Source organism: Scatophagus argus, chromosome 10 (assembly GCF_020382885.2).
Source record: "Scatophagus argus isolate fScaArg1 chromosome 10, fScaArg1.pri, whole genome shotgun sequence".
NCBI lineage: Eukaryota > Metazoa > Chordata > Actinopteri > Scatophagidae > Scatophagus > Scatophagus argus.
The window spans coordinates 18,654,091-18,667,247 of record NC_058502.1 but is presented as its reverse complement, the minus strand read 5'-3'; the positions used below and the strand labels follow the sequence as shown (position 1 = coordinate 18,667,247).

Genomic DNA, 13,157 nt, shown 5'->3' with positions numbered 1-13,157 from the left:
ACAGCCTGAAATTATTTGTTAGGGGACTCATTTTTGTCCAGGCAATAAAAACAACTTCTCTATTACCCCAGATAAGCTGCAGAAAGTTTGATGACATTCAGCCCTTCCATTTGCATCAAAGTGATGTAATTTGCATTAAAACATTTAAGTAAAAGGTTTTCCTGGAGGAACTGGATCAATTTTGCCAGTCTGACAGACAAAGATAGCTATTGCTCCCACTGTCTGATATAGACTTGAGGCTTAAAGTACATACAGTTGAAACCAAAAGTTTACACACACTGCATAAAAAGACACTTAATCTTTTTTTTTTCTCACTTTCTGACATTAAATCAGATTAAAATTTTCCTGTTTTAGGTCAATTAGGATTACCAAAATTATTTCTCTTTGCTAAATGCCAAAATAATGAGACAATTTTTATTACTTTCTTCAAAGTCATACGTTTACATACACTAAGATTACTATGAACAATTTGGGAAAGCCCAGATCATGATGTCATGTCTTTGGAAGCTTCTGATAGGTTTACTGACAACATTTAATTAGAGCCACACCTGTGGATGTATTTTAAGGCACACCTGAAACACACTGCTTCTTTGTGTAACATCATGGGAAAAGAAAAGAAAAGAAATCAGCCAAGATATCAGGAAGAGAATTGTGGACTTGCACAAGTCTGGTTCATCCTTTGGGTGCGATTTCCAGATGCCTGAAGGTGCCATGTTCATCTGTTCAAACAATTATACGCAAGTCTAAACACCATGGGAATGTCCAGCCATCATAGTGGTCAGGAAGGAGACGGGTTCTGTGTCTCAGAGATGAATGTGCTTTGGTCCGAAATGTGCTTGACCCAAGAACAAAAGCAAAAGACCTTGTGAAGATGCTGGCTGAAGCTGGTGAGAGTGTGTCATTTGCTGTAGGAGGAGAATTTAACTATAAAGCAACTGTAACCTTTGTCATAGCTGAGAATAAAGGCAGCCAAAAGACTATGTACTGTATACCAGTAAGTGGATATGGTCATGTGTGAACATCTGCTAGGCCTGGCATCAGTCTAAATTGAGCCCAGAGTGGTGAAAAAGAAGATGACTGAGTGTAAGATCCAATACAGAGATGAGCCTCCAGTCAGCCATACTAGATGGCTGAAGCCCATTCCATGGTAAATGGATCCCCTCTTTAGATAATGGAAATCTCTGCCAAGTAAGATGTCAGTGTACTGAAGAAGAATGAGAGAGGGTTACGAATGAGAAACAAAGCCATAAGAGTAGGAAAGAGTGAAATGGAGTGAGTGCAAGGGAGTTAGGGAATGAAGCGTTCAACCTGCAAGAGAAAGTAAGAAATAAGTGGAACAAGACAGAGTCTTTGAATTGATTTCCTCCAGGACTCACCCTGGCTGATTATGCTTCTCCCTGGATGCAGGAGTGTTAAGGCGATTAAGATTACAAATTGTCAATTTAATTCCAGCACCCGCTGTAATTGTTGGGATACTAGTCTCCTCTCACTGACCATAAATCTGCCACGCTCTCCTTAAAGAGCAATAATTGGGGAAGCCAGTGCAGCATGCAGCTACTCTGCCTGTCCAGCCAATGACTGAGGTTAATCACAAAACATTAAACTCCTTGTCAGCAAAGTCCAAATAGCCACTACTAAATAGTCCTGCCTGACTGTCAAACTGCACAAGCCATCAGAGGAGGACAGCACTTCTCAGAAGGAACCGAGAGAGCATGTAGTGAGAAATCCAAGGCAGTGACTGACTGATGCCTGGGCAGCGAATCTAAAAAAAAAAAATCCCCCTTTTCCTCCTCTAATTATCTTCAGAGGTCGACTGGTGCAATTGCAGGCAAAAATTCTTGATGTCATCCTCAGCTGCACCCCTGGAATGCTCTCCCTCTGCAATTACAGATAACCATTCACCTTCCAATAATAGGCAGGGAGAGGGATTCTTAAAGTTCCCTTTACATTCAGTAATAGCTTAGCTAAAGGCAGTGACAGTCACCAGTTAGATAATGAGGCCAGAATGACAGCATAGAAGCACTTAAACACTGACTAATCTGAAATTAAAATCCTTGGGAGCCACACTTGAGACAAGTTGTGGGAGAAGGTCTACAACCTATCTCATACACAAGGCTACAAATGTAGGTCACTTCTTCTGGTGGATATTTCGGTCCCTCCTGGCAGTGCATTTCTTTCAGCCCTGAATCATTTTGATGTCTTCAGAGAGAAGTTATTAATGAGTTATGATGACAGTTGCACAGACCATTAAGTACCTTGATATGGATGCCCTTCGTTCAATAGGGTCTGTGGCTATCCTGCCTATGCACAAACTGTAGTCGCACAGCTTCTTCTCTCTTCTCTCTTTCTGTCTGACACACATACACTCACAAATCCACCATAAAAACAGGATGTCATGAAGTTCCCCGTCTCAGCATCGCCGGGGGCTGTTTAGCCCAATAGCGCTCTGTAATCATCTCCTACGCAGCAGGTAATGTCAGCGAGCATCTGAGAGTAAGCTTATTCCACCAGAACTGTTTACAGAGGGAATTACAGAGGAGGACAGCGGGAAGATAATCTTTCCCCCAAAGCTTCGCCTCTGAGCACTGAAAAGAGTCAAGAGAGTACGACTTCTGAGACTGTGATCTAAAAGCTGAGCTTTTATTTTTTCGAGTTGACTATTTACTCAGGGTCTTTTAGAGAGAGGCTGACTCATCACGTCTCTGAGAGAGTGCAATGAGTGGTCACAGCAACCAGCATGGCCACCTGCATTCACAGAAAGAGCATGATGCTGTCAGGGACGAAAGGCACTATAATCTCATCTCGCATTCTCTCTAACTCACAGGAAGGGGCATTAAAAATCGCCTTCAGGACACAGATTAGTGTGTGTTAGCAACGATCATTTCAGTTGAGCTTTGACTTTGATTCAGAGCTTCAGCAGAATGAAAGAGACTGATTGCTGAAATTGAAGTGCAGTGGTTTGTGTGTCTGTATATGTGTCCTCTCAATGTCAGTCAAAGTAGCCTTTACAGCTCAGATTTTAGTTAAATCTCAAAGTGACTATCTCTCTGTGACTGCAAAATAACCTCAGCTGTATGGGCAACTCTGTCTGAATCACTTACTCAACCAAAGGGAAAACCAGTCCCTAACTGCATTATCTCTGACCAAATTCAGAACAATAAAGCCTGGGCTGAATGGCATCATAATTGTGGCGATGCATACCGAGCTTAGCCTTCAGAAAGCAGCACTTATACAGTATTTAGAGACAGAGATGATAGATGGATGGAGGATGAAACATGGCCCTCTCTGTCTCTCCATTGCTATTACCAGGGCCAAGCTGAATCTCATCAGTCTGCCACAGGAGCTGGTGGCTGACCTTGCCTCTGCCCCCAAGTTATGCTTTCAGAATATCAGCAGGAGGAGGGGCGAGAAAAAAAATGAGGAACCCGTTTTTACAAGGACGTTTCTAGATAGATGTATTTTTAACTCCCTGCAGGCTGAAGAGGGGTGCTGATGTGGAGGGAGCGGGGGTGCAGGGACTGCCCGTGATACTAGGCCTGAGTGAAGACGCGTGGGCCCCGGGGGGCTTGATTGCAGATGACAAGGTTACACGACTTAGAGTCAACCTCTGCTACCTCCACTTAATCACTGTCTCTTGTGTCCTCGTCCCCGCAGACCAGTCTCCTCTGCATCCATGTACATCCAGTCAGATGAGAGGAAAGCTTCCAGTAGCATCGCGCTGTCCCTTCTTTAAAACCTTTTTAACACCTGCCCTACCCACCTAATTCACTGTCTCACATCCATTCTACCTCCTTATCCCTGCACATTCACACATACTTTCACACCTCCACCTCAGTACCTCTACCTATAGTGAGCGTAAGTGGGTGCAGGTGGTGAGAGCTCCCCGCGATAACATACAGTTAAGTAGGAGGTAATTACCGTCAGGATGGACCACTGAAGGAGTGGAGGCATGTGGAGGAGTGGATGGAGGAGGGGACAGAGGAATTTATTTTTAAACCTAGCAATGACAAAAAGAAGCAGACATCTAGACTAGACAGTGCAGTCCTGTTCTTCATCAAACACTTGTCTCCTCTCATGACCCTCTACAGCTACACATTTATCTGAGGGAGGAAACTGTGTTGACAAAGAAAAGTCCAACCGCATCATCTCTCATTTTTCTTTCTTTTTTTTTTTACAGAATGTCATGTCCTGTACATTTTTTAAGTGATGTTGTCCATAATGTATTTGCATGGGCTTTTGGGGATCCAGTTTTGCTTTAACATGTTGCACCATCGAGGACAGTGGAGAGGAAATCAGCTGTCTGCTTGACATTAATTATACAGGACTTTACATACACAGATGCTCCTGATGTCTGTAGAAGCCATGAAGTGATCACTTTGTAGAAACTGGGGCTTGACAACACAGGAGGTAATTAAGCGTTTTCCAGTTGTCCATCTGACGGAACAGTTTTAATCTTCTGTTTTAACACACAGCTCTCTATACAAGCTGCATAACAGTTCGTACATAATTTCTACCATTTTAGTGAGCGTCCAGTGCAAGGAGCTGTGTCAGTGGGGGCATGAGTTGCTTGAGGTACCAGTGAGACAATGAAATACAATCCAGAAATTCCAATTAGAGTAGCAGAGCAATGAAACTGAAGGCTTATTGGAGGCCAAAATGGTGCAAAGTGGTTATAAAACCATGAGACTAACATTTTACAACCACAAAGACAATTATTACTTTTATTACAAAGAAATCGGCGTGGCAAAAGTCATGTGAGCCAAGTTCAACTGTTTTTGCCAGATGACCCTGTGTTTTTTGCCAGGGCCCTGTGCATTGTAACACATACCTCATTAATTTGATTAAAATGACTAACACAGACAGCTGAGGCCTCACACTACCTTTGGTTAAAATTCACAATGTATTTTTGCACAGAAGACTTAGGCTCTCCTCTTGTACATTGTGTACATCTTGTTTGCATTGCAAAGGTTTATGCAATTTAAAAAAAAAAAAATCACTTCTGATTCATCTTGCCCACTTATCTAATGGCAAAAGGCGCCATTATTGAATTTCTGTTCTCATATAATCTTGTAAAGCCATGACAGCTGGACAAGGTAAAAGCAGTAGATGTAAACATGCTGGACTTCTGTTTGCACAATTGTGATTAAGACCTCAGTTTAATGTAATTAGATAAATGTGTTTACATGCACTGAGTTTTAATTGGACACTCCAGGAAAGTAATGCTTTTTCTCACATTACTGTGATATTAGCAGCAAATAATTGTCATAATTTGAGTACAGCCAATAATTAAACCATTACGTGTATGTAAACGTTGCCTTCCATTAACAGTCTGTCTGCGTGTTTTATCTCTCTCACACACATTTTCTCTCTATTCTCACTTTCTACTCACTTTCTCTCTGCTTTAATCAACTGCTCGCTGCCTGTCTTCCACACCCATCCTCCCCCTTTTCTCTCTCCTCACCCATCTCTCTTTTTTGGCCATTTTCCATCAGAGGATCCATTAAGGGTACTCCAGGGCTGCTGATGGTCATTTAAAGCCCAACTAAAAGTTCTTAAAGTTACCTGCCAAATTGTACTAGTCCTGTGTTACCTGATTCACTCTCCTTTTCTCAATCTCTTTCCATTAAAGGCAGTAAAACTGGCAGAACCACAAACCACCGTTCATCTATGTTTTACAAAAATAAGGTTAACTTAATTTTATGCCTCTTTTTTTTTATCAAAACAAGCTGCTTGAACTGTGGTCAGAGATGTATCCTTAAGGCAAAAAATATATTCTCATGTAGAAAATCTTTCTGTGTTACAATGACAGTAAACAATTGACTTTAGTTTTTAGGTTTCAGGTTAGGAAATACACCATTCAATCAAGTAAGTAAAAAACACAGCAATACTGTTAGAATACAACAGCTATTCATAACCTCATTGCAGTGAAGTTTGTTTGCCAAGACTTTCCTATAGCTGTCATTTTTAGCAACTGAGAGCTAGTTTTAATCTGCTGATTTATTATATCTGGTCTAACTATCAAAAAGAATTTAGTTTGTAAATTTTTTAGTAATGTGATTACAAGGGGACATCAGTGGCAGCTTCCAATCAAAAGCAATCCACTATGTGAACAGTAAGTCACTGTAGCATCACAGTCATCACAGGCAAAAAACTGTTTGATAAGGCCAAATGATATACAAAACTTTCTAAATGTTAAAGTGCCAGTTGATATCAGAACACAGACATAAGAGAGGTAGTTTTTCACTGTTTATGTGAAAACCAAGATGGCCAAAAAGATTCCAACACTTACATTTCTTAAAGCTATAAAATTTGGACTTGGACTTACTGTAATGTGACACTCAAGTAAAAACAGGAATATCAGTATCTTTCAAGAAGATATTGAAATTCTCTGTTTATCCTGTTATTTTGATAAAAAAATTGTATTTATCTTATTCTATAATCTTTTTTTCCAAAGTACATTTATATTAGACTTAAATGGTCTGGATTATCACCTTTAAATTAAATAAATTAAAAGGAAAGAAAGAACAAATGTTTATCAACAAATGATGACTCATGTCCTCATTACTTCCCTTAAATACAAAAAGACAGGAAACAACATACTTACTTGCTTTGTCAATCTGTTCATAATGTTGGGTAGCAGAATCTCCTCTTTCCCCAGCTCAGGTGTGGTCACAATAAAGTCTACGTCATGACCAAATTCTTTCCCCCTGGAGATAAAGACATAGCACTGTTACTGACTCACTGTGTCAAGGAAATAATGAAAAGAATGATGATTTAGTCACAGCCCCTATGATGAAGAGGGAAGGTGACAGAGAGAACTATTATAAGCACAGGCCATGCTAATGGCACTGACTTTTTTCATTATTCAAACAAGTAATTTGTCCTGAGCCGTTAAGTGTTAAAGCTCCCTTTTTGTTGCCTCAGCTGTCAGAGCTTTAACTTTTATGAGAATCATCATTTTCTACTTGAATCTGTGTCGTAAAGCGGATCCATATGGAACCTGACTCCGCTTACACAATGCTTTTTCTCTGTCAGCACAACTGCAGGCAAGAGGTGTTTCAGTACTGTTAGTGTGTTATCAAGTGGTTATTATCGAGAAGGAACAGATAAAGTGAAAAGCTCATCAGAGAACTCCTGCGTGTATATAATATATATACACAAAAGGCAAACTGAAGCATCTGTCTGAAGTCAGTCCACTGCGTCAGTGTCAACACCCAGTTTTCAGATCAATCTACAACAGTGTGACAGTATTCAATGAATAAAATCTTATTCTGGATGACCTGAGCTACCTTGTCGCACTCTCATACTTTGGTATAGGTTTATAAGCTAACCTATACTGCAAGGCATTGGTTCCCAGCCCTGTCAGATGATCTCAAGTACCCCTCCATCAACACCACCACTAATGTCTCAAAGGTGTTCATCTAAATTAATGTCAAACTGGGTGTTTTTTAACTACTGGATATGAGTGGATGTTACAATATTTAACACATTCACAACTGTCAGTGTTTAGTTTGGTTTGGTCAAGTTTCCCCTCATACCACAACCACACAGAGAAGTGTCCATTACTTTTAGTAGTCCCAATCAACGGCTCATCTATTAAATTTTTTAAATTAGTTTTGTTATTGTTGTTGTTTGTTTATTTTTTTGATTATTTATCCAGCTAACTCTTTCATCTCCTCTGGGATTTTGCTCACTAGTTTTCACATGCTCTTAAATGCAATTGAGAAACCTTAAAATACCTGAAGCACTTGGTACAATTACCCGTGGCTGGGAATCGCTATTACAATGCATGTGTGTGTGTCGCATTGTTCCCTCTCTGCTGGAGGAGGCACTGTCTCACACATGAATAGTTTGCCAAATGGAAGCTACCTATTCAGACTGATTACTGCAAATATGTTCTCAGCTGGCCAACGTGACTTCTTAAAGCTAGACTGGCTAGACTGTTACATATCTCCTCTAGTGTTGTAGGTCATATGCTTAAACCAATTTTCAAATTACATATACTGAAAGAATGCTAATGTATCTACCTGGTATAATTTTTTATATTTTATTTGAAGAATATCAGCTTTTACCTTCAAACAGAAAATTTACCCTTTTAGTTACTTAATTGTAAGCGAATTAAATTCAGAGGCCTTTTTAAACCATTTTGATCACGTCACCGGCCATACTGTGCAAAATTTTTGTCCCATAGCGTCTAGCCTATCTGACCTGTTCTACTCAGAAATATGTTACAATAACATAATAAGTAAAAATAACATAATAAGCAATAAATAACAGAAATGAAATGCTGTTTCTTCTTGACTTTAATCTCAATGTACCCTTCAAAATGGGGTACAATGACACATATTACTTACTATATTGTGTAGTACGTCAAATAAATTAATTTAATTCCTCTTTAAGTTTCCTTTTCAATTAAGAGACTTAATAAAATGACTGAACTACATGTAACCCACAAGGCAGTAAAAAAAAAAAATTAATGAATCACGTAAAACATATGGTGACTCAAAGTCAAATGCTTTCAGAAATGCAATAAACACCATGTACAATTGGGACATTGTCTGTCCTTGAATACATATTTATATTTGTGCTTTGAAGGTCACGAGAGGGGCTGATCTGATTGGCTTTTAATGGCAGCTCCACCTCCTGATAATGTATTCCTCCCACTACCAAATATTCATTCTGCTCCAGCCAGTTCTCCAGATCAGTCCACACTGTTCCAGTCAATGGCCACACCTTCATGTGTTTGCACTGTGAGATCTTCTGCTTACACCCAGATCCAGATTTTAATGATCAAAGAAACGTGTATCCACAAGGATTCACTGATTTTATTTGAAGTTTGATCTGCCCTTTGGCATTCAAGAAATAAAAAATAACGGTGACAAATTCAGTTAAACTGGAAATGGACTGTAAATGATGAGAGTGGATGTTTCTGGACGAACCACCTGTCTAAGGTGGATTTAAATTGAGAACAATGCAGGCACAAACACACAGCAAACACCATTCGCGGAAGCTGGAGTTGCTCCTCAAATGAGAAGATTCCCTCTGCCAGGCTGCACTCCGCTCATTTGGCTGCTGCCTTAGCTTTTTATGTCAGTGCTACCTGCCAAAGGACCAGGTATCGTTTCACACTGATCGTTACCCAGCACCCATCTATTGTCTCACAAACCCTTTGTAAGTACCATTGTCACAGCCAACCACAAAGCAAAACGTTGACGAATGTTGAGGGCAATGTGGCTCCTTGAGGCTCCGTGTTTGACCTCTCCTCATGCCTCTAACACATGAGCGACGGCAGCAAGAGATATGAACATTAAAGGAGTGAAGAGCGGCCATGAATGACTCGTGGGAAAGCTTCAAAGGTCACTGTGGCTAATTCGGGGAGCAAGGAAGTATTAGAAAACAGCCATTAGAGCTCCACAAGGCATAATAATGTTAATGGTTAATGTTAGTGGCAGAGAGCATGTACCCTTGTGGCATTAACAGAATGAGTGCCTGGCTAACAGGTTCACTCAGCAGATGCTCAAATGCTCTAGTCACAGTTATTTAATCTGCACTGTGGCTTTATGTATATACATCATTCTCCTTCTAAAACAATAGAAGATTTGGGAGTACTCAGTTTTACACTTGTGTTTACACTTTGTGGTCTTTATGCAGGCCTTTATATGGGAAAAGACACCACTTTAATGAGTTGACCGGTAGAACACAGCTATTTGAGACTGCATCACAGATTTCCATCTGCTGAATGAGCAACTTTCTTCCAAACCTTCCAACACCCTTAATTGGCAAAGCTGAAATTCCACAACACTTCCAGCTTGTACAGTGCGCTCGAGTTGTTAACTGAATCTCATTGCTGGCCTCTGCTGTGCTGGCAAATTCACATGAGTGCACTGCATAAATGTGTGCCATGAATAGTAAAAAAAAAAACACAGTGGGTGAGAGATGCAGAGATCTTCTACATAAATTCAGTTTACCTCCAACTGGAGCAAAAAAACAAACATATTTCATCAAAGGGTGTTTGTGTGTGTGTGTGTGGTGGCTAACGTGGAAAGGAAATTGGTGGTTATTTGAGGAGACACAGCGACATTACACTTTTCAGCTCCTCTAGTTCAACTGCAGTCAGCAAAGTAGACAACAGCACGTCAGGCACATTCTCCCCAGCAAAGAGGGTTTTCTTCCCCTCCTCTCTGCCTCCGATGGTGCTCCTTCAGAATGCTGTTTTTATTTAGCATTAGGCATCCACTCCTGTTCAGCAGGAGACATGGCTGGGAAGATTCTGCTGAAAATATGAGCTCTGATGGACTGTTAACACACTGCGCACAGTAACACGGCCAGTGTTTCTTTCAATTTAGTGCAACATGGAGCAAAGCAGTTGAATTTAGCCTATTTTATTGCGTGAGAGAAAATGCTAAATTATTCATTCTTTCTGCACAAAGCCTATAAAATATACATGGTTATTTACAAATTTGTGTGGACGACAGGGTGACATGTATAAATAATACAGATGTGGGAAGTGTTGTTGCTGCTGGAAATTTCACAAAATGTAGGAAGGAGAGAGTTCAGTTAAAAGTAGGTGGTCAGGGAAAAGGAGCAGGTTCATGCATACTGATGCATCATTTCCCCTTATATAAGCTTCTTGCTCATAAGGAAAAACGAGGTGACACCAGGAAGACATAAAAAGAGGGACTATACCTCCTGATCACACAGCTTGTTTTGCTTTGCTGTTAATAGAGTTGCTTTTAAAATGAGGACACCCTGAACTAAACTGATAATGATTTCTTATCTCTGCTGTTGTTCGGAACTCAGTGCAGCAGGACTCAGCACCAGTCTGAGGATCTGAGTGCAGACACCACTGCCCGCCTCATCAGTGTCACTTTGAGTCGTATTCCAGACAATCTGATGTTAAATAAGATGCACAGTAGGGACTTGCCGACTTCACACTGAAATAAATGTAGCACTCCGTTGACACCGCGTGAGCCTTTCACACACAGTGGTGGTAGAATCTGTATTTTCAAGCCTAATCTATTTTTAATCCTCCCTCCAACAAAACCGCTTTAAGACTTGTCACCCGCCTTCCACAGCTGTCCTTTCAATAAGGCTAATGTCAGTGGCATCAACAAACCCTCTCCATGCTGTTTTCCTCTGAAGCAGATGACAGCTTGAGTTTACTGGAGCACAGAAACTTTTGGAAACCTAGGTGTTTTGTTGTGTATGTTATCCAGAGATGAAAGATTTTCCAGAGCTGACTATATCTATTTAAGGAAGTATACTGTATAGTATATGTGTATTTCAATTTCTGATGAGGGCTATTGGCTGGAAAGCTAATAAGAGTCTTCACACTGGAAATTATAGGTAATTAAAACAAGCTTTGACAGGACTTTAGAAGGAAACGTTTTCAAATATGTCACTCTGATGAGAATTAGTGGGTTATTAGTAGTGCTGCTGGCATCTTAGACAGCACATGAACTATTTTGGTGTAATAAGCCTTATAATGTTCCCCGCTGTGTTTTAACCATGTCTGAAGAATCTGCTTTGCAACAAGATAAAGGTAAATTACTTACTTACTGACTGATAATGTACAAGTCATCATTCTTCAATTATAGCTCCGCATGATTCCAATTAGGTCTCACATAATACTCCCCAAGCCCGCACCAAATATGAGATGAAGTAAATGTGTGCTTCATCACCCAGAGTTTGAAGCCATAAAAGCACTCTCACAGGCCCCTTTACGCTTTGCAGCAGACTCCTGGCCCATAAATCTTGCACCGTTCCTCCCCTTTATTCTTGATGTTAACTATCCATGATGCTCTAATCACTTTCCTCCTCTCCTTTACCACAATTTCCCCTTGAGGAGCAGTTATTTACATAATCAGATATCATTCCAGCTGTCATTTATCCTTTTGAAGATTAGAGATATTGGATTTTTTTTTCTTGTTCTCTTTGATTTCTTCACTCCAGAAAATTGTGGACCTATAACCACAGAGTCAAATTAAATATACACCAAGGTTCAGATGTTGGAACAATACTGTGTAACTTTTGAAAGAAGAAATAACAATCTTCTTATTATAAATTACAGTGGAATTCACAAGCCATGAAGTGCACTTTAGTTCAAGTCAATACGGTCAGGGCTTTCACTGCTACAGCCCTTTTTTGATTGGTGTGACAGCTTATGGTGGCTATAACGTTAGGGCCACAACTGTAGTTTATAACAGTACTGGCACTATTGCACAGGTGTCTTTTGAAGTTGGTACGCTAAACAATTAGCCCCAACCCGCCCTGTCTTGTAATATCCCTTTGTACCTCTATGGGCAGCAGTCCGATAGCCCCACCTCATAGTTTCAGTTGGGAGATGTATATGAGCAGCAATTCATTATTCATTTCACAAGCTCTCTTAGTGTTTGGTCTAATAATAAAAAATAAATAAATAAACAAATTCACAAAATTTCATGAAAGGGTCCCTGAGCTCATAGTCCCCATCAGAGCTGCTGTAAATCACCTCCGTACTCTATCCCCTGTTATCAAACTAGCCTTTTCTGGTCTCAGACTCCACATCCAGTCCTTGTCTGGTGCCCGCAGTAACTCCCACCATGAACGAAGGTCAACGGTAGGGCCTCTAGCTCCACTGCTAACTGAAATAACAGTAGCTATAGCTACAGACAAACATCAGCAAAGAATATAGTGAGCAGCATGTGATGTGATGTGCTGCCCATCTTTTAGAGCTGCCTTTTAATTCTGGCCATATGTTACACGTATTGTATCAGTTCCTGTTGATACAAAATTGTCAAGTGTGTGGATTTCTTGTATACTAACTGTATACTATAAAAATTATTATATACTGTTAGGAACAGTAGGGAACACAATTTAGACTGATTCTACTTGTACTATGCATTATGAGTCCGTGATAATCTTGTACCAAGTTGACACAAACTGGAATAAGTCAGAGCAGAAAAAAAGGAGAAGGAAAAAACTTTAAAAACTTTAAACTAAGATGTTTTTTAGTGAAAAAAGAGGACTCTCCCTGGTTACATGTAATGTTTGTAGCCAGGCACTATTAAAGACCATCAGCTAAGCTGTGGCAGCTCTGTCGCCCCTGTTGAGAGGCAAGCGCCTGTCCTTACTGCCAGACTGCTTCTGAATTATTTACCGCAGACGCCACTGCTTAT

The 13,157-nt window shown here is 40.3% G+C and overlaps 1 protein-coding gene across 2 annotated transcripts in view; it reads right to left on the bottom strand.

Annotated features, from left to right (window-relative positions):
• dntt (deoxynucleotidyltransferase, terminal) overlaps nt 1–13,157 on the bottom strand; it is a 69,472-nt gene that overhangs the window by 30,063 nt on the left and 26,252 nt on the right. For both annotated transcript variants that reach the window (XM_046402361.1, XM_046402360.1), the window contains exon 8: nt 6,605–6,707. In XM_046402361.1, the coding sequence (XP_046258317.1) occupies nt 6,605–6,707 (103 nt within the window). The remainder of the gene's footprint in view (nt 1–6,604; nt 6,708–13,157) is intronic.